This window comes from Panthera tigris, chromosome B1 (genome assembly GCF_018350195.1).
Source record: "Panthera tigris isolate Pti1 chromosome B1, P.tigris_Pti1_mat1.1, whole genome shotgun sequence".
In the NCBI taxonomy this organism is placed as follows: domain Eukaryota; kingdom Metazoa; phylum Chordata; class Mammalia; order Carnivora; family Felidae; genus Panthera; species Panthera tigris.
In genome coordinates this window covers 133,770,946-133,797,777 of record NC_056663.1, presented here as the reverse complement: position 1 = coordinate 133,797,777, position 26,832 = coordinate 133,770,946, and the positions used below count along the sequence as shown (strand labels likewise).

Sequence of the window (26,832 nt, the reverse complement as noted above, 5' to 3'; positions counted from 1 at the left end):
TTCTGTATCCAAAAAAACTATCTTTTAAGTAAGGGAAACTCAAAAAAAAAAAAAAAGTTTCATCATCAAAGACTTTTACTAAAGGACTTTCAAAGGGTGTTCTTTAGGAGTGAGAAAATGATCTCAAAATATATCACATCAATAAGAGAAAGGATAAAAACTATATGATCATAACAATAGGCACAGAAAAGCATTTGACAAAGTACAATATCCATTCATGACAAAAACCCTCAACAAAATAGATTTAGAGGGAACACACCTCAACATAATAAAGGCCATATATGAAAGACTCACAACTAATATATCCTCAATGGGGAAAAAGTGAGAGCTTTTCCCCTAAGGTCAGAAACAAGACAAGAATGTCCACTCTCATCACCTTTATTCAACATAGTACTGGAAGTCCTAGCTGCAGTAATCAAACAAAAAGAAATAAAAGGCATCCAGATTAGTAAAGAAGAAGTAAGACTTTCACTATTTGCAGATAACAGGACACTATAAATAGAAAACCTGAAAGACTCCACCAAAAAAACTACTAGAACTGACAAATGGATTCAGTAGTAAAGTCACAGGATAGAAAATCAATGTACAGAAATCTGTACAGTGAGCAGAAATCACTAAAAATGAGCAGCAGAAAGAAAAATTAAGAAAATAATCCCATTTACAACTGCACCAAAAATAATAAACTACCTAGGAACAAACCTAACTAAAGAGGTGAAAGACCTATACTCTGAAAACTATAAAACACTAATGAAAGAAAATGAAGATAATGCAAAGAAATAAAAAGACATTTCATGCTCATGGACTGGAAGAACAAATATTGTTAAAATGTTTATACTACCTAAAGCAATCTACAGATTTAATGTAATTCCTATCGAAATACCAAGAGTATTTTTCACAGAACTGGAACAAATAATCCTAAAATCTGTATGGAACCACAAAAGACCCCAAATAGCCAAAGCAATCCTGAAGAAGAAAAAAACAAAACTGAAGGTATCATAATTCCAGACTTCAAGTTATACTACAAAGCTGTAGTAATCAAAGCAGTATGGTACCAGCACAAAAATAGACACATAGATCAACAGAACATAATAGAAAACTAGAAATAGGGCATCTGGTGTCTCAGTTGATTGGGCATCTGACTCTTGATTTCCAGGTCACGATTCTCATGGTTGTGAGTTTGAGCCCTGCATGGGGCTCTGCACTGACAGCACAAGGTCGGCTTGGGATTCTCTCTCCCTTGTCTTTCTCTCTGCCCCTTCACTGCTCTCCTGTTCTCTCTCTCTCAAAAATAAATACATAAATATTAAAAAAGTAAAATCCAGAAATAAATCCACAATTATATGGTCAATTTGAAAAAAGAGGAAAGAATATGCAATGAGGAAAAGACAGTTTCTTCAACAAATGGTATTGGGAAAACTGGACAGCCACATGCAAAAGAGTGAAACTAGATCACTTTCTTACACAGTACACAAAAATAAATTCAAGATGGACCGAAGAGCTAAATGTGAGACCTGAAATCATAAAAATCCTAGAGGAGAGCACAGGCAGTAATGTCTGTGATATCAACCATAGCAACATTTTTCTAGATATGTCTCCCAAATCAAGGGAAATAAAAGCAAAAATAAATTATTAAAACTACATCAAAATGAAAGTCTTCTCACAGCAAAGGAAACAATCAACAAAACTAAAAGGCAACTACTGAATGGAAGAAGATATTTGCAAATGACACATCTGATGAAGGGTTTGTACCCCAAATACATAAAGAACTGATATAATTCAACACTCAAAAACAAATAATCCAACTTAAAAACAGGAAGAAGAAATGAACAGACATTTTTCCAAAGAAGATACATAGATGACCAACAGACACATGAAAAGATGCTCAACATCACTAATCATCAGGGAAATGCAAATCATAACTACAATGAGATATCACCTCATACCTGTCAGAATGGCTAAAATCAACAACACAAGAAACAAGTGTAGGTGAGGATGTACAGAAATGGGAATTCTCATGCACTGTTGGTGAGAATGCAAAATGGTACAGCCTCTGTGAAAAACAGTAATGAGTTTCCTCAAAAAGTTAAAAATAGAACTATTTTATGATCCAGTAATTGCACTACTAGGTATTTACCAAAAAAATAAAAATAATAATTCAAACAGATACATGCACCCCTATGTTTATTATAGCATGATTTACAATGGCCAAATTATGGTAGCAGCCCAAATATTAATTCATAGATGAATGGATAAGTGGTGTATACAATGTAATATTATTCAGCTATTAAAAAGAATGAAATCTTCCCATTTGCAATGACATGGATAGAGCTAGAGAGGATAATGCTAAGCGAAGTAAGTCAGTCAGAGAGTCAAATATGATTTCATTCATATGTGGAATTTAGAAAAAGAAATGAGCAAAGGGAAAAAAGAGAGGGAGACAAACCAAGAAACGAATCCTTAACTATAGAGAACACACTCATGGTTATCAGAGGGGAGGTGGGTGAGGGGATGGGTGAAATAGGTGATGGGGATTAAAGAGTACACAAATCATGAAGAGCACTGTGTAATGTATAGAATTTTTGAATCACTATATTATACACTGAAACTAATAGAACACTATTGATTCTACTGGAATTAAAATTTAAAAACTCAATAAAGGTTTAAAAAAAAAAGAAAGAAATTAGAAAAACAGATTGTCCTGGTGTATTTAAAATTGATTCTTTTTCCCTCCCCACTATAGGAAAAATGAGGTGATCTTTCTCTCATATTTTCTGTAGGAACCTGATCAAGTTCCTGGAGGTAAATCTAACAATGTTGTGGTTCCATGCGACTGACTCTCCCTGGAGTTTTTAAATCTGAGAGTTGTCCACGCTGAGTTTCTAGAAGCTTGTCAATTATAGTTCAGATTTTTCTACCCTTGACATGAAACCCTATATTAGCCTGTTTCTCTAACGGTTGGGAGCAGTAGTTTTCTCTATGTCTTCCCCTCCCTTACAGATCAAGAGTGTTGATGATTTTCAATCTATTTAGCCTTTTTACATCTTGTTAGGATGAAGTGACTACTTCCAAGCTTCTTAAATGTGGAACTGGAAACCAGAGGTGTATTTTATTTGATTTAATATTACTGTAACAGGCATTATATTCATATTTTTATTTTCATGTAAATTGTTGTCGATGTGGAAGAACAAAGCTGATTTTTAATGTTGAAAAAAGGAAAATAATCTTAAAATAAAGGGCCAAATTGCAAGAAGTAGTGATAAGCCAAGAAAATTATAGAATTCTTTCATATCAAGGTGAATCTAAACAAATTCTGTGTGCAATAATATTATAATATTGTCAATGTATGAGGCTAAAGAAAAAGAAGTAAACACTGGGTATATTTAAGTTGGTACAGTAATGATCTAAATTAGTTTGTGCTAAGATCCTTGAGTGTTCAGGAGAAAGAAAAAAAATTATCTAAATTAAAATAGCCAATTCTCGGGGCGCCTGGGTGGCTCAGTCGGTTAAGCGTGCAACTTCTGCTCAGGTCATGATCTCACAGTTGGTGGGTTCGAGCCCCGCGTTGGGCTCTGTGCTGACAGCTCAGAGCCTGGAGCCTGTTTCAAATTCTGTGTCTCCCTCTCTCTCTGACCCTCCCCCACTAGTGCTCTGTCTCCGTCTCAAAAATAAATAAACATTAAAAAAAAATTTAAATAGCCAATTCTCCACATATTGATCTATAGACTTAACACAGTTTCAGTATAAATACCAATAGAAATCTTAGCAAGCCAATTCTAAAATGTTTATGGAAAATCAATGATTCATTACTAGCTAAGATACTTCTGAAGAAAACAATAAAGGTGAGGTTTACCTTACCTGATATAAGTACACAATAAACATTTGTATTAAGAAATAGTGATACAAAATAGACAAACAGTCCAGTGAACAGAATATAGAGCCCAGCATCCCAGAATACCCCTTCCCTCAATATGTGGAAATTTGAGAGAGACAGCATTATAGACAAGTAAAGAAAGAATAAGCTAGTCAGTAAGTGGAACTGAAATAAAATAAATTAGATCTCTCTTTAACATCATACACAAAAATAAATTCCAAGTGAACTAAAGGCTTAAATGTAAAAGATTAAACTTTAAAACATTCATAGTAAAGTTACAAGAGAATATAAAGGCATCAAAGGATTCTTAAGACCTAAAAATGCATGAACTATAAAAATAAAAGTAGTCCAGTGAATTTACTCTCCTACAAATAGGCTTTGGATTATCCATTTTTTGTTTTTGCTTTTACTTTTATAAACAATGAAGCTATGAATATATTCAGAGACTGGACTACTTTACAGCAATGAAAATGAACTGATGAATTAACATGAAAAAATCTCAAAACTACAATGTTAACTTCAAAAAAAACAAGTAGCAAAAATAATGTGACTTGTGCCATATGCAAAACACATAAAGCTAAACCATATGTTGTTTAGGGATAAATTTACCTGTGGTAAAAAATATAAGGAAAGTCAAGAAGACTGTAAAAACATATATTTAGGATGTGATGACCTCCAGGGAGAAAGGAGGAAATGACAGGGGAGAAGCACACAAAGACATTCAAAGTTCTATTTTTTAATCTGAGTGGTAGTATATATGTGTTCATTTTATTAATCTTATCCAAAAGCTATATATTTAATATTAATTCACTCATTTAATATAAAATATTTTTTAATTTTTACAGTAAATATTTCTGCTGTGATGAAATTCTTTAAATTTCCCAGAGGCATCTCAGTAGTTGAGTTCTGATTCTTCTACAGTTAAAAACATTTGATTTGAATAAAATTCAATTAATATATATTAAAATACATTTAACAATTAAGTGGCATGTAAATATACAACATTTTAAGAACTGCTTTTAGGGGTGCCTGGGTGACTCAGTCGGTGAAGTGTCCTACTTCAAATCAGGTCATGACCTCACCGTTAGTGAGTTCCAGCCCCATATGGGGCTCTGTGCTGTCAGTAGAAAGCCTGCTTCAGATCCTCTGTCCCCCTCTCTCTCTGTCCCTCCCCCGCTTGCATGTGAGCGCACATGCCTCTCTCTCTCTCTCTCAAAAGTAAACATTAAAAAAAAAGAACTGCTTTTAGCTATCTAAATTTCTCAATGCTAAAAATAATGTGTTGAACTCTTTTAGAAATAAAAGGTAAAGGGTATAAGGCCTTATTAATATCTTAAGTTTTGCTGTTGAATTGATTTATAAAAGAAGAAGATTTGTATGACTCATATCTTTTAGCATTTATTTTGAGAATGCCTTCACATAAGTGAGGATATGTTGATTAAAATAATACGACTTCTAATGATGGATTGTATAGATGTATAATATACATATTGTATACTACTAACTCCATTTTAAAGGTTCTATTTAGCTAATAAACTTAGACATAATTTTATTATTCTTTAGATAACTTATTTCTAATAATAGAGAATTTAAAAAATAATTTGTCTTGCATTTTAAGAGTTTATGATATTCAGTTCATAATTTGTTTGCTTGAAAAAGACTGATTTAAACTTAAACCAACATGTTTGAAATCATTAAAAGACCACCTCTTACACTCAGAGGGGCCACTTTAGAAAATAATTAGCATTTATCCTTCAGGAATGTTAACGCTATAAGAAGAAATCCAGAAATAACTCAATATAAAAATACCAAGCTCAGGCATTGAAAGGGCATCCCATATGAGACTTTAACATCAGTAGCAGCCTAAAGCTTTACTTATAAGGGATATTTTTATTATAAAATTTATTGTAAAATTGGTTTATATACACAATGGAATACTACTTGGCAATGAGAAAGAATGAAAAACTTATAAGGGATCTTAATACCCAAGTTGGAAATGATATCCAAGCAACTTCTCCCAAGAAATGGATTCTAAGAACTGTTAATCTGTACTTAATAACTCAGTTGTGGAAATCTGATTTGATCTTTAAATAGAAAATGTAAGGAAAGTAATGAAAATCAATCATTTTAATTTAGAGGTGGGAAATATTTGTTTCAGTCATTGATTATTCTACCACAATGAACTTCTGAAAAAGCAGAATACAAAGTCAACAGATTGAGTTCATTTTAATTAAATGCCTAAAATTAGCCAAAACTTAAGAACTGTTTCATGTTCATGTCCGAAGACCAAAGTAAAGTTTAAAATCCTTTGGAATTAAAGAAACCCTGTGTTTTTTTTTTTTTTAGAAATCTGAAGGAATTTAGTTTTTATCAGGCCAACTTACTTTTAAACAGCAATTACATAAACAAGAATGTGGCAAATTTATAGATGTTATCTAATAAAATGTATATGTAGAAGACGAAACTGCAATATAGATAGAAAAACTTTAAAAATAATGTGTGTCATATTTAAGACTAGAAAAAAGAATAGGAGAAAAACAGTGTGGCTTTATTTCTTACTGAATAAAACATTTTAGGCTAGTTCTTTCACTGAAAAAAATTAATTGAGTGCCTAACACAGTCATTTCCCAAACTGGTATTTTAATACATACAGAGAATATATATATGAAACTACATATATCCATATAAGTAATATATTAATCCCCAAAGCTAATAGTTAATCATAATATCGTTAGGATACACTGCGTTAGTAACTAAGTTTCTATTAATTATATATTAAAACCCCATTATTATAGATTTGATTTGATTTTTGAATCATGGTCATATAAGCAGAGGTTTTATCCTCAGTTTGATGAGGACATAATATCTTTATAAGTGACTTGAGTGTAAGAAAATATTTAAATTAAGGAAATAGATTATTATACACCCATATGCTAATAACACATTGTCTGTATCTATTTAATGTGCAGAGCCTCTGGTATCTTAACAGAAGATTTACTTATTCAATTGATAGAAATTTGTTTCTTCAGATATTTTATATAATCATTATTAATTAATGAGGTTTTAATTTTTGCACTTGTTAATAATGTAGATAAAATAAGAACAAGGAATTGGATCTATTATTCCTAGAAATGAAGTAAATGACAGAAAAAATTTTGAAAGAGGTTAATCTTAAAACGAAACTCATATGCATGCATGAATATATGTTAAAATAAACCTATCGTATTTGAGGGTGAAAATAAATCTGATTAAAGATTTCCATGTCAAAGCTCAGAGCCTGGAGCCTGTTTTGGATTCTGTATCTCCCTCTCTCTCTGCCCTTCCCCCATTTGTGCTCTGTCTCTCTCTGTCTGTCAAAAATAAATAAACATAAAAATTAAAAAAAAAAGATTTCCATGTCAAGTGAATATTTCTTAAAAGAATAAATCTCCAGTCTTAAAGCTGAAATATTTTGTCATTTATTATCTAGCTATGAATATAACTTAATTTTAAAACATCTACAACAAAAAAACAATAGAGAAGAGCATATCACTGTTACAAGTTTCATAGGACTGAATTTTAAGGCAGACCTTTTGAAAGCATGCTGAATGTTTCATATTTGATACTGTATTATCCCCATAAGATCTAGCTAGGAGGCAAGGTTACTCTACCATGATGCCAGCTGGTAAATATTTGACATTGGAGTCTCTTAGAACCAAAGGCAGTGAATATATACCATCAGCAGTGTTGTGTCTGAGACCAAAGGGAACTGATTGAGAAAGATACCCATAGAGACCACTGGCTGCTAAGAAGGATACGATCAGTGCCAGGAAAGAGCACTGCACCTTTTATCATTTCTCCCATGATGCACCCTACTGACCACATGTCAACTGAAAACAAAAATGAAATGAAGATAAACAAGAAGATAGGAATAGAACAGCAAATAAATGAAAACACTTGGTTACTCATGCGATTGAGCAATGGTCTGACCTTTTACTGACTGGCTAAGAGGCCAGTCTTAAGATCATTAGTGTTTTAAAACATTGAAGTGGGAAGAACACAAGTCAGGGCCCTCTCTGCTATGCAACTGAATTAACTCAATACTACTTAATGTATGATAATATTACTTTGCAATTATAATTCAATGATTAATTTAGTTTCTGATTTAAAAGGTCTAATTTGCATTCACCTCCTAGAATCCTACTTATTCGTATTGTAAATTATTCTAGATTGTGTTAATATGGGAAACATGCAAACTGGTTTCTTTTTTATTCTTTCATATACCATATTTGAAAAAAAAAAAAAAAGCTGAGCTGCCAGCAACTTCAAAAGAAAGGGTTTCTTTTACAAAACACATTTACTCTTATTTATAAATATGAATAAATATCCGGAAGCAAAATGCCAGTTCAAGAATGAATATTTCTAAATATGCTGGCTCGGTTTCATTGACTCCCATCAAAGGAGCATGTTTCTAAACAGGAAGTCTTGTCTTAGTCTTATACACATGGTTGCTTTATAATGGTAAGAAACACTGGCTTTCAAAACAGGATGGTTCTACATGAAATCAACAACATGATTTAAGTGCTGACACTGCTGAGACTATGAATCCAAAGAAACCTGGAATTCAAGGTGAAATTATGATGGTTTCTCTCCTATTGCCAGTTATCATCCAGAACTTAAAACCCATAAACCGGGACAGAGGGTACACAGGGAGGGGCAAAATGGGAAAAGGCGAAGCAAGAAAGTAAAATCTCTCTCTTTAACCATACTTGATTACTCACGTGTTCCTACTGAAAAGTCAGAAGGAGAGATAGGTCATTCTTAAGGGGGAAAATAACCTAGAGGAATAAGGGATGATGAGGGGGAGCAAATAGGGAAGGGCATTAAAATAGCAGTACACTATAATTTTGCTCCACTTACTCTTCAAATTACATTTTGTAATTTGGCAATGACCTAAAAGAATTCCTCATGAGATTCTTTCCAATGTGAAAATCTCACTCAGGTTAAACTCAAAGTTTCCATTGTTTGACTTAACACCTAAACGGAGTGATCACTGCAAAGAAATGGTTACAGATTTGAAGGTGATAAGCATACCAAGAGAAGCAAATTTGTTTTGCTTCCATTTTAGGAAAGCAAGTGACATGCAAAAATATCAGGGAAAGATAGAGCAAACAGTTGTGCATCCCTTTATCATTAATGCATTTGTAATTATGGATAATTATCCATCTCACAAGAGGTTGGTATTGTGAGAATCTTTGATTAAAGAAAAAAAAGAAAAAGTGTCTGAAAATGAATTTGTTTTGGAATTGCAAGTATTCTTATCATACTGTCCAAAGTGACCAGTCTAAGTTGCTATTTACATTATATCTATTTTTATAGATATTGTGGAAGACACAGACAAAAAAATAGAGAGAGCTAATAAACTCAATAAGCAGGATTTTCTCTTGCCTGCATCCATTTAAACACTTGGAAAAAGTGGCTTCTGCCACAAACAGAATCTGAGAGTATCTATCTGGGAGTTAGAAAACATCTATTTTTATTTTTTATTTAATGCAAAAAAAATCTCTTCTATATTATCTCATTTTTTTTCTTCTGCAGAACCAATTCCATTGCTTTTTTAACTCTATAACTTTGGTCAAGTTACTTCAGTCTCTAAATATAAATTTCATCCTCTAAAATGCAGATGGTAAATAGTATTTATCATGTAGAATTTTTTAAAAGACTTGAAAGGATTGTGCCTGGTAAAGATCCTTCTACGTTGCCTGGTACATGGTAAGTATGATTTATATACTGTAATTAAATATATTCTGGAAAGGTTTATTTATTTAATATTTATTTAATATTATATTTAGATGTAATAAAGAAATCTTTCCAAGGATCACCCACCATTCACTGGGTGATCCTTTCACTCTTAAACCCACTTGGAAAGGCATTCCACATATTCAATCACAGCTGATTCTATGGAACTTCTTTCCATTATTGAAATAGCAATTACCCTGCTTCCTCATCTAAATAACCATCTTAAATTATGTTAATATAGCCTATGATCCTTGACCACTGTTCTCCTAAAACTGGCAAATTTTTATCTTTCAGACTAAAATCCCTTGATTTTTCATCCCCTCATATATGCCTTTAAACAACAGCAATAACCGTAACAACAGGTGATCGAAATGGAATCTTAAGTCCTTGTGTTGCTTCAGTTTCAAGTGGTTCTAGACAGTTGTTGGTTTAATAACTGGTATCAATAACTGGTATATCTCCCAGTTCTTCTTTGTGTGGTTTTGCTATATCTAGATATTTCAAAGGAAAAGAAGACCATCTTTGGAAATTTATCTTTATGTCAGAATCCAAAATACAGTTAATAGACCATAAAGCTTGTCATAAAAATAATGCAGAGATACAAACTTTAGATATGAACTATCGATTAATATAATGAATTCTATTTTCTCTATTTTAAAGTATCTTTTCTGAGTAACAATACCGTAGAAATTTTTCCAATCTCCATTCCCATTTAACTTTACTCGCTATTCATTATTCTTACAGATTATCCATGTTTATGCCACCTAAGTGCTAAGCTTTGTGTCTAGAAATGATAAGCTTTATTACTATGAATTACAAAAGTATTATATATGCACATGAATTTATATGGATTTTTATACACTGAAGATACGATTATTTCTTAAGATAAAGTCCTTGCATCAGATTTTGTGAATTATTCATCACAACTAAAACAGGAAATAGGTAATAAAAGAATTTGATACTAAATCTTGTTGGAACAGAGAAGTGGGGGTTGGTGGTAAGCCTTCCCTCAGCTAATATACATAACTACTTATCAAGGAGACTATATTATTTTATGATATTTCCAAGATATTCCATTGAATACTGATTGTACATAGACCTGAGAAGAAATTAGCAAATTCAGTTACTGTAGGATTTTGATGCTGTCTGAGACAGCCTGTATTTGGGTCTCCATAAGAGTTTTATACACTAATGCTGTCCAGTTAGAATTCTCAGCGCTTTCATGAATCTGATTTATTACATTTCCTCTCCCATCATCAGTATTCCCATAGGCAGAAAGCAGATTCATTTGCAATTGTGACATTCAGAAACTGAGTCACTTTCCCTAGAAGGGATGTTAAGTAAGTTTTGGTTTTACTAAATTATGGTGAGAAAATCTAAGTGAGAAAATCTCAAGTGTCATTGTATCATTTGTCAGGCATTAGATTATGCTAAATTATCTCTTTTCTATTCTAGCCAAGAGACAAAAATGATATAACATAAGCCCTGGCAGCTTAAATCTAAATAAAGAAAGCATTATATTGCTATTTCCACATTCTGTCCAATGGCTTGGGTTGTAATCTACAATGAAATATTTTTTGAACTATGTGAATTTCTATCCAGAAACCTGGTAAATGTCTTCCACCTAGGAGATTTTGTGGCTCTGGTAACACAATTGTGAGACCACATTGCTTTTCTCCCTAACCTATTTCTTCACTTAGCATAGGATTCAGAAAATGTGCTTTGATAAATTTTCTTGTAAAGCATACCTCAAAATATAATAGCAAGAAGATTTAACATAATTTTCTAATATCACAGCACCATTTCTTTGAAAAATTTGTTTCAAAAGTTATAAATTTATATATATAACAAGTGCACATTGTTTTAAACTTCAGTGAAAAGATGGAATTATAAAAACTAAAGAAACATACATATTTTGCACATGTGAATCTGAATAAGAAAAATAACATTTATAGAACACTAAATATTCAGAAATAAAAACAAGATTTTTCTGAGTCTACCCATTCAACTTGCTTTTCTTGTTTTATAACTTCTATGTCATAATATAATTAATTTTTAACCATTATTTAAAACATTTTGTATTCCTGGTTGGCTTTTTTTACAAAACAGAAAAAAAGCCATTGAAACTTATCATAAAGGAGAAGACTTTAGCTTTATATTAAATCATAAACCAAGCTATAGGCTAAAAGACTTATAAGATATTTCCCATAAAAAGACTGAATAATTTTTTTACTGTACCAAAATATTTTAAATGTCATCTTTCAAAATCCATGCACTTCTGTAGTGTATGTATATAAATAAGTAATTCAAAGATATCCTAATTTTGAAAAAAAATGTCTTTTTCTTTAGGTTTTTCATGTTCTAATCAACAAATAGTAAATGCTGGCTCCAAATGTCTCACATGCTCACCAATGTAAGTATCCTCACTTCATTCTGTACATCAAGTTACAAAAGTATTTTAGTAAGTAGCAAACTTTTTCTTTCTTTTCATTGTTGTCAAAATTTCACAGATAATTTTGGTTTCTCATCATTTGAGAGAAATTTTATTCTGGGTAGCCTCTTAGTTATTTTCATTTTTAATAGTTTATCTAATTCAATTTGAAGGTTATTTGGGCTGGAGTGTCTCCAAACTAATTAACTTCATAACATAAAAACTGTACTTCTTGGAGCCCCTGGGTGGCTCAGTTGCTTAAGTGTCTGACTTCAGCTCAGGTCACGATCTCATGGTTCATGAGTTTGGGCCCTGCATCAGGTTCTGTGCTGTCAGCGCTGAGCCAGCTTCAGATCCTCCATCCCCTCTCCTCTGCCCCTCCTCCACTTGTGCTGGAGCTCTCTCTCCCTCTCTCTCTCTCTCAAAAATAAAAATATTTTTAAAAATTGTGTTTCTTATCTTTGAAGGTATTTAGAAGTATGTGTCTGTTTGTAAACATCTAATGTTTTTATCACCACAGCAATCCTGTAAGACAGGGAAAGGAAGTATTTTACAAAGTAAATTAAAGTTTAGGGGGTGTCACATGACCAAAGTGAACAGAACTAGATGCCAGTTCTTGGAGCCCTATTCCAGTACGTACTTGACATTCATTTGACTGCAGAAGGCAGAAAGAATGTCCCACACACTGCTCATGGACTCTGTCCTGAGGACCAACAGGGCCCAGGGCAATTTGAATAGAATTTCACAGTAATGACTAAGGAATGTGTTTTATTATTTGTGTAGTTCTTCCCCTTCAATATTTCACAGAACTCTATGTACAGAACTCTGTAGGGGGGTAGGGGGAAAATAACATGCTTTTAAACCTGTCTGTATGCATTTCCGGGAGACAGGGAGCTTCTGGGGGACCGAGCAGTCCTAGTCCCAGCTCCTAGTGGAGCTTTATGAATGCTGGCTCTCAGCAGCCCCTCTCCAAGAAATCAAGGAGTAGAGGCCCAGCTCCTCAATTTCTTGCCTTCTGTTCCACCCTGGAAGTCTGTCCTCACTTGCTGCCCCCTTGCAATATATCTCTCTGAACTCCTTTTATGACCTTCATGACTTATCCTGCCCTCTAGTGGACTCTGGCCTAGTCTCAACTTCCTGGGTGAGAGATTTTCCCCCTGTAACTATGTCCTCCTTCCATCTTTACAGACCACCTCAAGCACCAGCTCTGACTCTAGTGATTCCTGTCTTACTCAGATTTTTCTCAAAGTAATAACAATAAAATAGTTGTATAATAATAATCAAATAGTAGTAAAACTAATGGTGAGAATAGATTCTTTCAAACAAGTACGTACAGAGAAATAAAGGTGAAACGTCTTATTTTTTCTCATGTTCATGATTATCTGCCATTCGCTTATGGGTATGAAAAAATGGCTGAAGTCTTACATTGCAACTTTACTTAAATCATAAGCCATACCTTGTTTGAGATAATACTGTACCATCTCAATATTAGGTAAAAGATTATAGTAATGTATTAGTTGCAAAAGTTTATTAGAAAGTAAGCATGGTTATTTCAAAGAGGTAAGAAGGATTAAGAATCTCTATCTGCATTAGATGAGTATCATCCACAACCTCTAATTTTTATTCACTTTACTTTGATTATTCCTAATTTTCATGTTCACATTTAGAAAAGATATGACATTCATTAAGTTTGAGGATGTTTTCTTTATTTATTCAAATACACTTTTGGCAAATCATTTATCTGTTCCTTAATAACTTGGCTCCTTGGCAAGTCTATATGTACATCCTTTTCATTCTAATTGGAATTTCTCATGTCTTCAGAGGGAAAAGCAAAGGGGTCTATTTTAGCAATCAGATCTGGCATCATTTGGAGAGAATATACTTGAGGTCTAGCAATTTCAAATGAATACAGTGTGCCTATCTTTAATATCATGTAGGTCCAGGAAACTCTGGCCAAGAACTCTAGATGAAGGACTTCACAGGCCTTGCTCAAAGAAGGTGTGGCCATTTGAAGAAGAATGGAAGAAAAAAGGTAAAAAGAATATATCTAAGAGAAGTAGGCTTAAGGAAAGAATTTGTAGTATATGAAAATTCTACCAGTATTATGAGACTTCAGTAATCAAAAATACCGCATGCCCTGGTTGGGGTTTGGGGTGGGTGAGGGAATCAGTGACTAAATATCCCTTAAAAAAATTATGAGAAAAATCAACCTTACTATCTACTATTGTTAAAAGAGACAAAATCTGAATGAAATGTAAAGTCATTGACAACCTCTTTTGTGATTGTTGGACTCTTAAAGAAAATAATGGACCTCATATATTTACTGCTAACTCAAAATTTATCATGGGCCTAAGAATTTTTAGTAATACTATACATTATGTCAATAAATATGCTATGAAATAGGTTTTAATCATAACACTGTGATAAAAATTGAGTATATAATAGTATATGTTTGTATAAACTATTAATACATTAAAAACAAATATTTTATAAATGGTCCTTTGGATATTAAAAAATAGCAAATTAACAGAAAAGGAAATATGTATGTATGTATATAATGTATTTGTTTTGCCAATACTTAAATAATTAAGAAACTACCCTGTGATATAACCTGGATCATATCAATAGCCAAGAAATGTACACGTGTTCTCAAAATGCAAATACAGTTTTAATTTAGGCATATAGCTAAAACTTCAGTCATCAATGATAATTTCATAAGATTTCCCAGTTTGTCAAAGTGTTTTACTATTTTTGTCATAGGTTCAGATAAAGAAAAGGAACGTTAAAAAGTTCTGTGGAGAGAGGGGAATAATGATTATGATTATAGAATATTACCATATAATTTTTCAGCCTCAGAGAAATTTAATAAAAATTACTCTGAATAATTATAAGGGAAAGTCAAAGAACTTATGATTGCTTTGTTTTTAAGTCTCTGAAAAATCTTAGAAGTAGTCAATTAGCCTATACTAAGCTTTGATAATACTTCCAGTAAGTGCTGGAATCTTTCAATATGCTAAAATATTGGTAAGATTCTTCTCTCCATAATTACTCCATCAACCCCCAAATGTGTATCTAATCACCATGGTTAGTGAAGATAATTCAATGCTCTGATCTCTCAATTGTTGCTGGGAAACTCTAATCATAAAATTATAATAACTTCATGTAAAGATTAATGAAACAATTCCAATCAAAAATACAGAGTACATGTAATCCACTGTTTAATAGAGATACTACAGTTTAGTTTAATTTTTAAATGTCTTCATGACTTCAGACATTAAATTATTTTAATTATAGGTAAAATGAACTAAGGATTTAAATACAAATGGAAACATTCCTAGAAAGATGGCAGTTCTTCTAACACGTTTTATCTGTAAATTATTTACTCATATTTAAGTAAAATTTAACTTAGCAAGATGTTTTCCACTATAAATGTCTTCATGTAACTTTTCCATTGACTTTTAGGTCTGTATGCAGGCTCATTATCACATAGGGCAGTAGGCTATCAAAGACCATTATTTTATATGATCATCACTGAGATAAAGGAATACAGAATGCAAATCCTTATAATGTAAATTTTTATGTTGGAATTTATTCAATTTCTAGGATCACTTTTATCAAGGATATATATTTTATGTATTGATGTTAGCACAATTTACTGTCAGTTCCAAATATTTTCCTGAAACAAACTATAATAAAGGGAAAAAAAGATCTCCAAGAAAATAATTATTGGAAGAATACAGAATTATCAATATGGTGCTATTATCTTTGTTTGCTTCTTTTTCTGAAGGATATCTTGGGTTAGAAAATGTCTTGACTTTTTCTAATTGTATTGGCTTTTAAATTTAATACTGGTAAAAGAGGAGAAAAGCAATCCTGATAAATGCCTGAAGAGCTATATTAGATCTCAGAGCACCAAGCCACATGGAAATCAAGTGACCCATAACAACAATGTCATGTGGAAATGAGATATTTTGTGACTTATCTTCCACTAACTAGGGCATTATAAAGATGTAGCTGTGCAACTTCACTTTGAGTGTTGTGAAGTTCCCCTTTTTTTGTCTGAAATATACTCCAAAGACGAAAACACATACACATACACACAATCCTACTTTTATATGAAACCAGTACATTTAAATATGAATGCGAATTATAATATTGTTCTCATCAACTACATTGGATATATAATTTATCCTCAAAATATAAATAATTTAAAATAAAATGAAAGTAAAATGAATTATCATTTTAATCAATATAAAAATTATTGAGATGTTTTACATGCTTTCTTTTTATATCCTCAAAATCTAGTATGCATTTTGTATATAAAATATATCTCAAATCAGACTCATCATAATTTAAATACTGAATAGCCACATGTGGCTGCCTATTGGACAGTATAGTCCTAGAAGATGTCATTACTCTTGCCTTATTATTGGAATTTAGAGAATATCTTACTAATATCCAGCAGAATAAATAAATATCTACATAATGAGTGCTCATAGTGGTATAAACTTCTCACTGAGTCAACTAAATAACAGTCATAATCTTACATAATAAAAGAGTTCTTTAATACAGCTTTCTTGTTAACCAAATATAATATTTAATAGTTATAGACCACATGTTTATTGCCAATTTCTAAAACAATTTCATATATAATAATATACTGAACTCAATATTGCATTATCACTGTTAAAACTGGAAATTGTTGTTGTATTTAGATTTGCACTATTGTGTGTTAGCAGGGTATTTCTATATGCATAAAAATATATTCTCTATTAATATGTAAACTTTATTACGTATATATTACAAACACTAATATGTGACTTTGTTAGAGAGTAAACTTTGGATCATTTTAGACATATATCAGCTCATTTAATAATTCTAAATCATACATATTTCTCCAAGAAATTTCTATTGTAATCTAGCCCAGAACTCAAGGGTAGAACTTGAATAAACACTGCTTTTTAAAATTCTAAATTTCATTGGAAAAGCGATTATCTGTGTCTCAGTCAACTTGACTTGACTGTCTCCAAGTCAAGTAAGAGAAGCTTATATTAAACCCAGCTGATCTCTGGCAATTTGAATAACAATTATGGTTTTTAAACGTGGAAGTTCATGGTTGAAGGGGGATATGCTATATTGACCTATTTAAGACTGGATATAGTGTCAAGAGTAATTCAATTCAATGAAACTATAGACAGAAGCTTAGGATATCAACAAGGAGAGAAATTATTATGCCTAAATGTTGAAGAAGCATACAATGATTTTAGGAAAAAGATGGAAAATACTTGCAAAGAGTGACTTCTTTTGCTAGTTACAAAGATATTTTAATAATTTGGGATTTGGTGACCTCTATTATTTATGAAAAAATAGCATTGCTATTTTGAGTTACAAACAAGAAAATAATTTAAAGGAAAAAAAGCCCATTGAAATTTAATTAAAACAAATCATTGCAGTAGGTAATCTTCAGTACTGGTCAGATTATATAAATCATCACTTTTTTTTTAAATCACAAATACACCACTTACCCAACTTTTTGCTTCTATCTTTACTCTCCTGGTAAAATCATTATGTGTTTAAAGGGAGAGAGAACAAAACAGGTAAAGCTGCAGCAAAAGGTACAAGGATACAGTCCCTTCCTGGAAAGAGGATTTTGTGGCGAACCATTTCTCCCATAATGCATCCCACAGACCATATATCCACTAGAACAGGAGAGAGGGAAGTGAAGAAAAGGGAGGAAAGTAAAGTTAACTAAGATCATTGATCTCTGAAGGAGGAGGAAAAAGAACAGTTTCATTAGAAGGTACAATTTTTGTCTCCCCCCAAAAGTTGCCCCAAAATTAAAACCAGCACTGTAATATTACATTAACAATGTTTAGCATGAGAACTCAAATTAATTTTTAAAAATTACTTTATGGGTACCTTAGATTGCCTCTGTAGTGCCATAAAAGGGTGATATGGAAAAACAGCAGATAAACCAAACGTGTCTCCATGGTGGGTGGCGGCTAAAAGCCACCAAGAGGTTTTTTATTATTTGCAGGATATAGAGAAAATAATCTTAAGCAACCTACAGGAGTGGCTGTTTCCATTTTCTATTACACTCAGTTACATGGAATAGGGCAACCAAAAACTGCTTTTTTGTTCCCTTTGTTTTGTTTGTTTGTTTGTTTGTTTGATTGGTTGGTTGGTTCAGAATAAGGTACATGCAAGCACATCCAAGAAACTACGAAATGGCAGGAACCGTGGTTTACAGGCAGAAGTATTGGAATCCCTGGTATTCAGGACTTAGTTTTTCCTTCAGAGGTTATCCTTGTAATAAACATCAGTTTTAGTTTCTATTTGAAGTATTTCAAAAATAAAGATACGATCAATTAGCACATATATAAAGGAGTCATCTGGAAGTAAAGTGAAAAAAAGTATTAAAGGTGTTTAAAAATTGTTTTATTTATTTGTTTGTTTTCTTTATTTCTCAGTTGTCCCAGTTGTTAACAAAACATGCTTCACCTTCTCTTACCAATCTTTACCCTCTTCCAACTTGCTTTTTAGTAAGGATCAAAGGAACTTTGGGGCAAAGACATTAGGCTGAAATGCTCCTTGGGGAAGGAAGGCAGGGTTAGGTGCACAGGATAGCCAGGCATGCCTGATGTAGGAACAAGCGGGTGTTTCTGCATGATAACCTTCCTCTCATATGCAAGAGGGCAGCACAAGGGTGTTAGCTACATCTTCACAAATCTAGAGAAATGAAAAAGCTAAGGACGTGACTTGCAACCTTTTCTAGTGAGAGAAGGAAAATGGATGAAATTACATGCCATTTGTTCTGCAAAGATCTGGAACACCATCAATAGGCAAATGCAGCCCCTAACGCCAGACCTCTGTAGATCCTTGATTTCTTGAATTTTTTAATTAATTCCCCTTTGACGTTTTACAAGTAACCTGTGAAAAAGGTCTACAAATGTCTTCTTTTCCGAAGAAGTTAGATGTGGTTAGATTATTCCTTGGGAAGAGGACTAGATTTGCCTCTTCCAAGTCAAAAAGTAACAATTCTGCCATTGCTCACCAAAGTGAACCTGACCTTCCTAAGAGCTGACTTTTCACTTTCTTCTGCACAAGTGCACAAAAGTATTGGCTCTCTTCTAATGTGAAAGTACACAAAGAAATTTGTTTAAACTGGTGACCAGGGAATTTTCATAAAGGTACCCTGTAGCACCTGCACATAAAAATATATAGATAATTATTTTTGTAAAACTTATAAAAATAGACTGCTAGGAATTAAATAGAATAAAACATAAAATAAGCATGAAATGTACATTTAGGATATATATATACACATATATATATATACATATATATATGTATATATATATATATATATATAAAATCTTAATTTAAAAGAATTTTAATTCCTAAATATATTGGATATATATTTTTAATATGCTACATTACTTATTAGAGATATTCTTTTCAAAATAATGTACTGCAATGCATTCTAATAGGTATTTTATAAATCCTTTAATAAAATCAAATTGCAATACATTTTGAGGATTCTACTTTTTCTTTTGAAGTGTTCATGAATACTAGAAGTAACATAAAATTTAATATTTTCTCTATGATTCAGAATTTGGAATTACTAGGTAATTGCTATCCTAAATATTACTTACAGAGCAGTTTAAAGCATTGAAGAGACTCTTACCTAACTTGAACAATTTGGATTATTCTAAATTGATTATCCAATGAGCATTTGTAAAGATTCTTGCTCCAAGGCTCTGTGATATCTTTTTGTCTTCTCCTAGGAGTAGAGCCATCAATCTAAGATAAGCCATAAAGCCAAATGGCTAACTGTAACAGACAGATTTCTTCCTGTTTTCATACTCAAAACTCTGAGTTGAGCTGCAACCCAAACAGCATTTTTTCTCAATATCTACAGCATGTGTGCTAATCCATATCTGTTTTCAGATGCCATCCACAATTCTTTTTAGCCATAACATTTTAGTGTTCTTGCAGCAAAGCTTACTTTTCAGAAACATCCTTCACATTTTTAATGAATGATTCTTCATAGTAGTGTTTTTAAACACCTCTTAATATGAAAGCTGGCAACCCTATTAAAAATATACATTCATATGCATGAAAAAGAACACTGCCCTTGGCCATCTAAAACATATGCACATTTTCTTCATGGTTTCTGTGACTGCTATGCAGAAGCCTCCTTACCGTTCTCCTTGTAGCCCATTCCCAGAATAACCTCAGGGGCTCTATAATAACGGGTAACCACATAAGGAGTCATCATGAAACTTGTGCCTGCCGTCCTGGCGAGTCCAAAGTCGAGGATTTTCAATGTACAATCAGACTTGACTACAATGTTACTTGGTTTTAAATCCTGACAATAGGAAAAAGAGAAGAAATTAAAAGCCAGAAGCAAACGGAACATATGATCTCTATCTACTCAATTAATATGGCAGTCTTGCAGTAGTATTGATAGGGCTCCCCTTGCCTACAGAGCACAATATAAAGCAAATGATTAGCTTTTTATATATATTTTTAAGTATCTTCAAAAACTTATTAAACCCAGAAGAGAAGTGTACTATCAATTTTACAGTTTAGGCTCATCTTGGGAAGAGCTCTTAGAATAAATAACATATCATTTATTGTCATCTGTTAGATTTTTCCTTATGGCAACATAAACCTTTCAGCTTATTTTTCATTTCTTGGCCTGACAGAAGAGTGAATCAAGGCAGCTGTCTTTGTACTGCCAGCAACAAACTGTGGAAATGAATGGTCTTATTTCAGCTGCACATATGACCTCTGCCAATCAAGGGCCTAGAAAACATGAGGCTTCTCAGAAGCCAACTCTCAATGAGCCGAAACAAAATGCTAAACGAAATCAACTGAAGTATAGCTACAATTTTCTTCTGTACGTTAGTGGACTTTGTGCTAATTCTATAGTCAAAGAAATGAGGAAGTACATTATATTCAACCTACCCCCCGCTACATAAAGAAAACAATCTACAGTTGCTCTCTCTCTTCTCCAAAGGCACTTTAATTATAATTCTGGAGTATGTATTCTTACCCTGTGAATAATTCCAGCAGAGTGGAGGTGCTTGATGCCACACAACATTTGGTATAGCAGGTAAGACATTCGCTCATGGTCTAATTCCATCTGAATCACCTGACACAAGTTGGCATCCATCAGTTCCATTACTAAGTAACTGGGAAGTAAATCCACAAGGTTAGTCCCAAATCACAAGATCCATGAAGTCCTTCAAATAGGTCAGAATCCTCTCCCAAATCTGTAAGTCTTCCAAACTTCTCAGCTCTACCTTTGATTGAATTGAGAACATGAAAACTTTCCAAGTATTACATATATGTTAGCCATGGTAACTCTACCACGAGGTCACCAGCAGAAGCAGCATTTATTAGTGTGTGGTTCCTACCCATATATTTTCTACCTTCATCTTGTCCTCACGTTTCCCTGAATTCACTGAACTGTTTCTTGAGTATTATGATTAGAAATTAAAGAAAAAAAAAGTCAGGGGTCATCTGGGTGGCTTAGTTGGTTAAGTATCCAAATCTTGATTTCAGCTCAGGTCATGATCTCACGGTTTGTGAGATAGAGCCCTGCATTGGGCTCTGCACTGGGCAGGGAGCTGGCATAGGATTCTCCCTCTCCCTCTTCCTCTGTCCCTCCCCTGTTCATGCATGCATGTGTACAAACACTCTCACTCCCTCAAAAAAAAAAAAAAAATAGCATCTCCTATTAAATGCAATGTATCTGTGCCAAACAAGACAATGTGTTAAGATTTACTTCCTCTCCTCTGCTATTGTCACTATACTTCTAGATAGGTTATTTTTGTACAAAATCAAAGGCACCACAAAAAATAGAAATAAAGATTTAAAAATTATTTTTATCATATCCCTTTTCTTGATATTTCTCAAAGTGAATAGACTCATTCCAGAAAGCTCACAGAATCAATTAATAATAAAAAATACATAATAAATAATAAATCTTCTCTGATTGAACCAAGAACATAGAACAACAAAGCACAAGTGCCAGAAGGCCAAAAAGAAGCAGAAGTATCTTTCCAGGAAGGAACACCAGAAACAGAATCTTCTGTTCTATCACTGGATCCCTTTCATTTGCTGTCAGCTCTTAGTTCCCTTTAATCTCTACAAGAGATTTCATCCACTGATGTGTATCAATTTCCCTTGAGTTATATAAGTGCTATGCTCTTCCTTCCTTCATGAGTTTTGTTACTTACACATCCTGGAACTCCTCCAGTGTTTTCTGGGGTGTGAAGACATTTAATAAACTAATAATCTGGAAAAGAAATAGTAGAAGGGACAGAGGAAAGAGAGAAAGAAAAAGGGAGAGATTGAATTATTCAAAAAGCATACTGAAACAAGTATTTAATCCAACTCAAAGTCACACACTAGTGCTATGGTAGCAATAGAAAAGTTGGGAAAAAACTTCTAGAACTGTTTCACAGAACATAGAAAAATGTACTCAGAAAGGTCATATATATGATATCTGCCTTTGGGTTAAATACAATTAAAAATGCTCAAATTCTTAGGCAGAAGGAAGAATCAGAGAAAATATATAATTGTGTAAATGCTTTAGAGTGTGATTCTCCTTGGTAGAATATAGAGTTGTAATGCAACTAAGCAAAAATGGAAGGAAGCCATGTAAGAAAAAGATGGGCAGCAGCAAAACACCCAACAAGATGTAGCAAGGTCATGGTTTTCCTCCAAATGAACAAGACGGTGCTCTAATTTAAGATTTTTTTGTGTGTTACTACTTTAGTTTCTTTTGCTTCTATTTCACACACAAATACTATTTAAACTAATGCTATACTGATATGTTTGGGGAAATGTATAATATCCTGGATGATATCAATAATGAATTTAGTGGAAAATGTATTTTAAAAGTTACTGCAATTCTGTCTCTTAAATTTTTTGTTGCCTGCTTTGGTTATTTTATATATTAGGTAGCAAAGAAGTTTACCTTCTAGCATAAGTAAATATTCTCTACTAACGTCAGTGGGACATAAAAATAAAAAATAGGGATAACGATCTTCTCACAGGATAGATGCAACCATTTCACAAAACTGGATAAGTACAAGATTAAGATTTAAACATCTTTAAACTAAAAATTAATAAATTTTGGTAAATTTTGTAAGTGGTATAGAAACATATGAAATAATGAAAACAAAACAAACTGATTATAAACATCTGAGAAATGTGATCAAGTCCACAGAATGCTTTGGGTCACATGTAGTTTTCATTTGTTGAGGAATTATTGAGAAAAAATTCATAGTACAATGCATATTTTCATACACACACACACACACACAAATGTATATATGGCAATGGTTATTACATATTAAGAAAACTATGATCATCTCTTCTAAAGGAACCTTAGGTTCTTTAGGTTATGGAATATGCATATAGAAATAAAATTATTTCAAAATATCTTTGAAACTTGTGATGAAAGTGTCTTATTCTGTATACTGATAGTGTGTGCTGAAACAATGTGTGATATATCTGTCATTGTATGTACATCAAACATATACAGTGGGTTTGTTTTTCTAGTATTTTATCAATATTGCAAAGTAATTCATCTTGATATTTGGTCAAACAAAAACATCAGAGATTGTGCACAGGGTACACACACACACAACACACACAAACAACCCTTAAATATGGAAAAATGCTAACCCATAACACCTGGTAAATAATCTAGGTATTTGAAAATTAATTTAGAAAATAGCATTACAATTTTGGGTAAATCAAGATTATTTTAAAAGGTTAATTTCTCACTATGAATTCTTATTTTCACTGGGGCACCTGGGTCACTCAGTCGGTTAAACATCTGACTGTTGGTTTCAGCTCAGGTCATGACCTTGCAGTTCATGAAATGGAGCTCTGTGTTGGGCTCTGTGCTGACAGTGCAGAGCCTATTGGGATTCTCTGTCTCTCCTCTCTCAGCTCCTCCCCAACTGGTGCTCGCTCTCTCTCCTTCTTTCTCCCAAAATAAATATATAAAAACTTTTTTGAAAAATTCTTATTTTCCCTTTTACTATGCCCTTGCTTCATCACCTTCATTTTCTTTGATTTCTCTCTGTTTTTTCTTTGCTCCCTTGTAAATTCTAATTCTTAACAATAACCAATTAAAAATTGTCCCTTTAGAAACATATTATCACAGGTATTTTCATTTTAGTTCAACAGTTTCACGCAGGAATCTGATTCAGTTCCTTTATTCCGACATATTAAAATGCAGATACGAATTAATGTTTGTTATGGCTCCACAATCACATTAGCCATCATTTCCTAGAATTAGGTATTCATTCTCTAAATGGATTCTCTTCTCTATTATTAAAGATTTAGTTGGGATTCTTCACTGTTTTACTTTACTTTCCACAGCATTTACAGAGTTCTGCATTCTGACTGCTTTTACTTAATATTACAAGTACTCGTGTGGAGGGGCGCCTGGGTGGCTCAGCCGGTTAAGTGTCCAACTCTTGGTTTCGGCACAGGTCATGATCTCATGGTTCATGAGTTTGAGCCCGATGTTAGGCTCCGCACTGTCAGTGCAAAGCCTGCTTGGGATTCTCTGTCTTCCTCTTTCTGCCCCTTCCCTGCTCATGCCCTCTCTCACTCTCTATAAAATAAACATTTAAAAAAAAGTACTAATGTGGAATTTACATTTGGTCATAAGTGAACTTCCTTTCATAAGTGAACAAGTTCCAGATATTTATTTCCATAGACATATACACATGCACATGGAAATACACACATAAAAGGGGGATAGCAGGTAGAAAACCATTTACAGATAATCCTTTCAATTGAGAACTTCTTTTTAGGTATCGTAAACATGAACTTCTACATTTCAGTCAAGAACAGGGAGGATGATTTCCTCAAATGCACCAAGTAAGTGGAAATTTCTCCACAATGTGTTTATTGCATTATAGGAGCTGAAAGGAAGATGAGGGAAATATAAGTATATGAAAACACTATCAAAATCTCCCATACTGCTGCTTCACTGATTATATCTATCCATTTTCCATTGCCCATGGTATTTCTCATCCTCTCTGCTATGATAAAAATAGGTTGCATTGGCCATGTTGTTAGTCTTGTTCCTGCCTTCATTTAACATACTGAAAGAACAAATTGGTTTAGTAGAATGACTTTTCTTATGAATCATCCTTTCCATCATTTATAGTTACCTTCTAGAAGTCTTGTGTTTCTTGCATGGCAAAATTAGAGATGGGTACGTACTTCATAAATTTGCCTTTTTAGTGAGATCTTTCCTGCTCAATCTATTTTAAAAAGTAAGCCCACCCACCAGCACTGACCAGAATAATTTTCCTTTTGCTTTGTTTTACTTACTAGTGCTTATCACCATCTGACATTCTATACATTTACCTATCTATTTTTTAGACCATCTTTTTCTCTCATCAGTACAACATGAGCTCCACATGGTCAGGGATTCATTTCTGTTACCTCTACTGATGTAATCTTAGCATCTAGGTTTATACATGGGGCACATTTTATTTAACAAACATGTCAAATGACTGAACTACAAGTCATTGGAGTAGAGTAATAGAAGAAAAGAGAAACACTGTCATCAGAGAAACAATCCACATATTTGTATTTCAAACATCTTGCAACTAAACTCTTATACATTTGCTTCTTCTTAGTGCCAGTGATAGATGGTTGGCCTTATGACAAATCCACTTGCTTATAAAACTGCACTGATAATTTTATATATTCTGTGTGATTTTCATACTTAAGAAAAACTATGCAGACTTATAGCTATTTTTATAGTTTTATTATAATAATTTGCAATTATTTTCATTATACATTTATATGTAATAAATTATATGCACTGTACTTATAAATTATTTATTAATAATAGTCATTATTAAAATAATGAATTATCTCCCCTGTATCCTTACTAAAAGTAATGGGAGCATAGAAAGAATTCTAGAGGCCTTTATCTGCAAATGTAGAAGCTTATATACTCTGAAGTGAAGAATGTGATATAATGGTATACACCCTACTGAGTTCCCATGAGAAATGCTCTTGATAATCCTGTTCTGAAGTGCTTTGCAGATACGTTCCTGTGCATTTGCCCAACTCTACAAAAAAACAAGATGCTGAAGCACAGTGGGTACAGTAAACATTTGAAGGCCACTGACAGACTATAGTCAAAAAAAAAAAAAGGAGATAAAAATCTTCACCTGTTAATAATAAAGAAATATAGTATATTGTTCTATAGGATATTTTAGGGTTTTGTATTTGTTTGTTTTTTATTGTTTTCGGAAAAGTATGGAGCTCTCTGGTTAATTTGGAGCAAGATACCCAAATATGGTTAATTTCATAGCAGGAAAATATCTATCAAATTCATCCTCTCACACCATATGGTTTTTAGATGGTTTTTAAGCAGAAAGTTATCATGAGGACAATGAAATAAAATGTAGCATATGGACTGGATAAACAATCTTAACAGGCAGACATTACAAAGTAAAGAAAGCCTTTCCTGCTCAAGTTGGCACACAGATTTTCTTTCTCCCATCTCACAATCTCCCACTGCCAGAGGTTTAAAAATAACAACTCACGTTTTTATGGTTCACACACTTCATGAGGACTAGCTCCCGGTAAGCTCTCTTGGCATGCGTTTGGTTCTGAAAGGGTCTGCTGAGCTTCTTAATGGCCACATTTCTGTCAAGAACGGCATCATACGCAGCACTGCAGAAACCCA

The 26,832-nt window shown here is 33.0% G+C and overlaps 1 protein-coding gene across 19 annotated transcripts in view; it reads right to left on the bottom strand.

Moving 5' to 3' along the window:
- Positions 1-26,832, bottom strand: part of MAPK10 (mitogen-activated protein kinase 10) — a 568,389-nt gene that overhangs the window by 92,886 nt on the left and 448,671 nt on the right. For 18 of the 19 annotated variants that reach the window (XR_006216882.1, XR_006216881.1, XR_006216889.1 and 15 more), the window contains 5 exons: positions 26,690-26,819; positions 22,331-22,389; positions 21,142-21,280; positions 20,286-20,451; positions 17,708-17,779 (listed from right to left, as the gene is read on the bottom strand). Coding sequence is in view for 3 of the 19 variants with exons in the window: in XM_042984242.1 (XP_042840176.1) it covers positions 17,708-17,779; positions 20,286-20,451; positions 21,142-21,280; positions 22,331-22,389; positions 26,690-26,819 (566 nt within the window). In the remaining 16 variants the exon portion in view is untranslated. The remainder of the gene's footprint in view (positions 1-17,707; positions 17,780-20,285; positions 20,452-21,141; positions 21,281-22,330; positions 22,390-26,689; positions 26,820-26,832) is intronic. The other variant, XR_006216888.1, reaches the window with a different exon arrangement.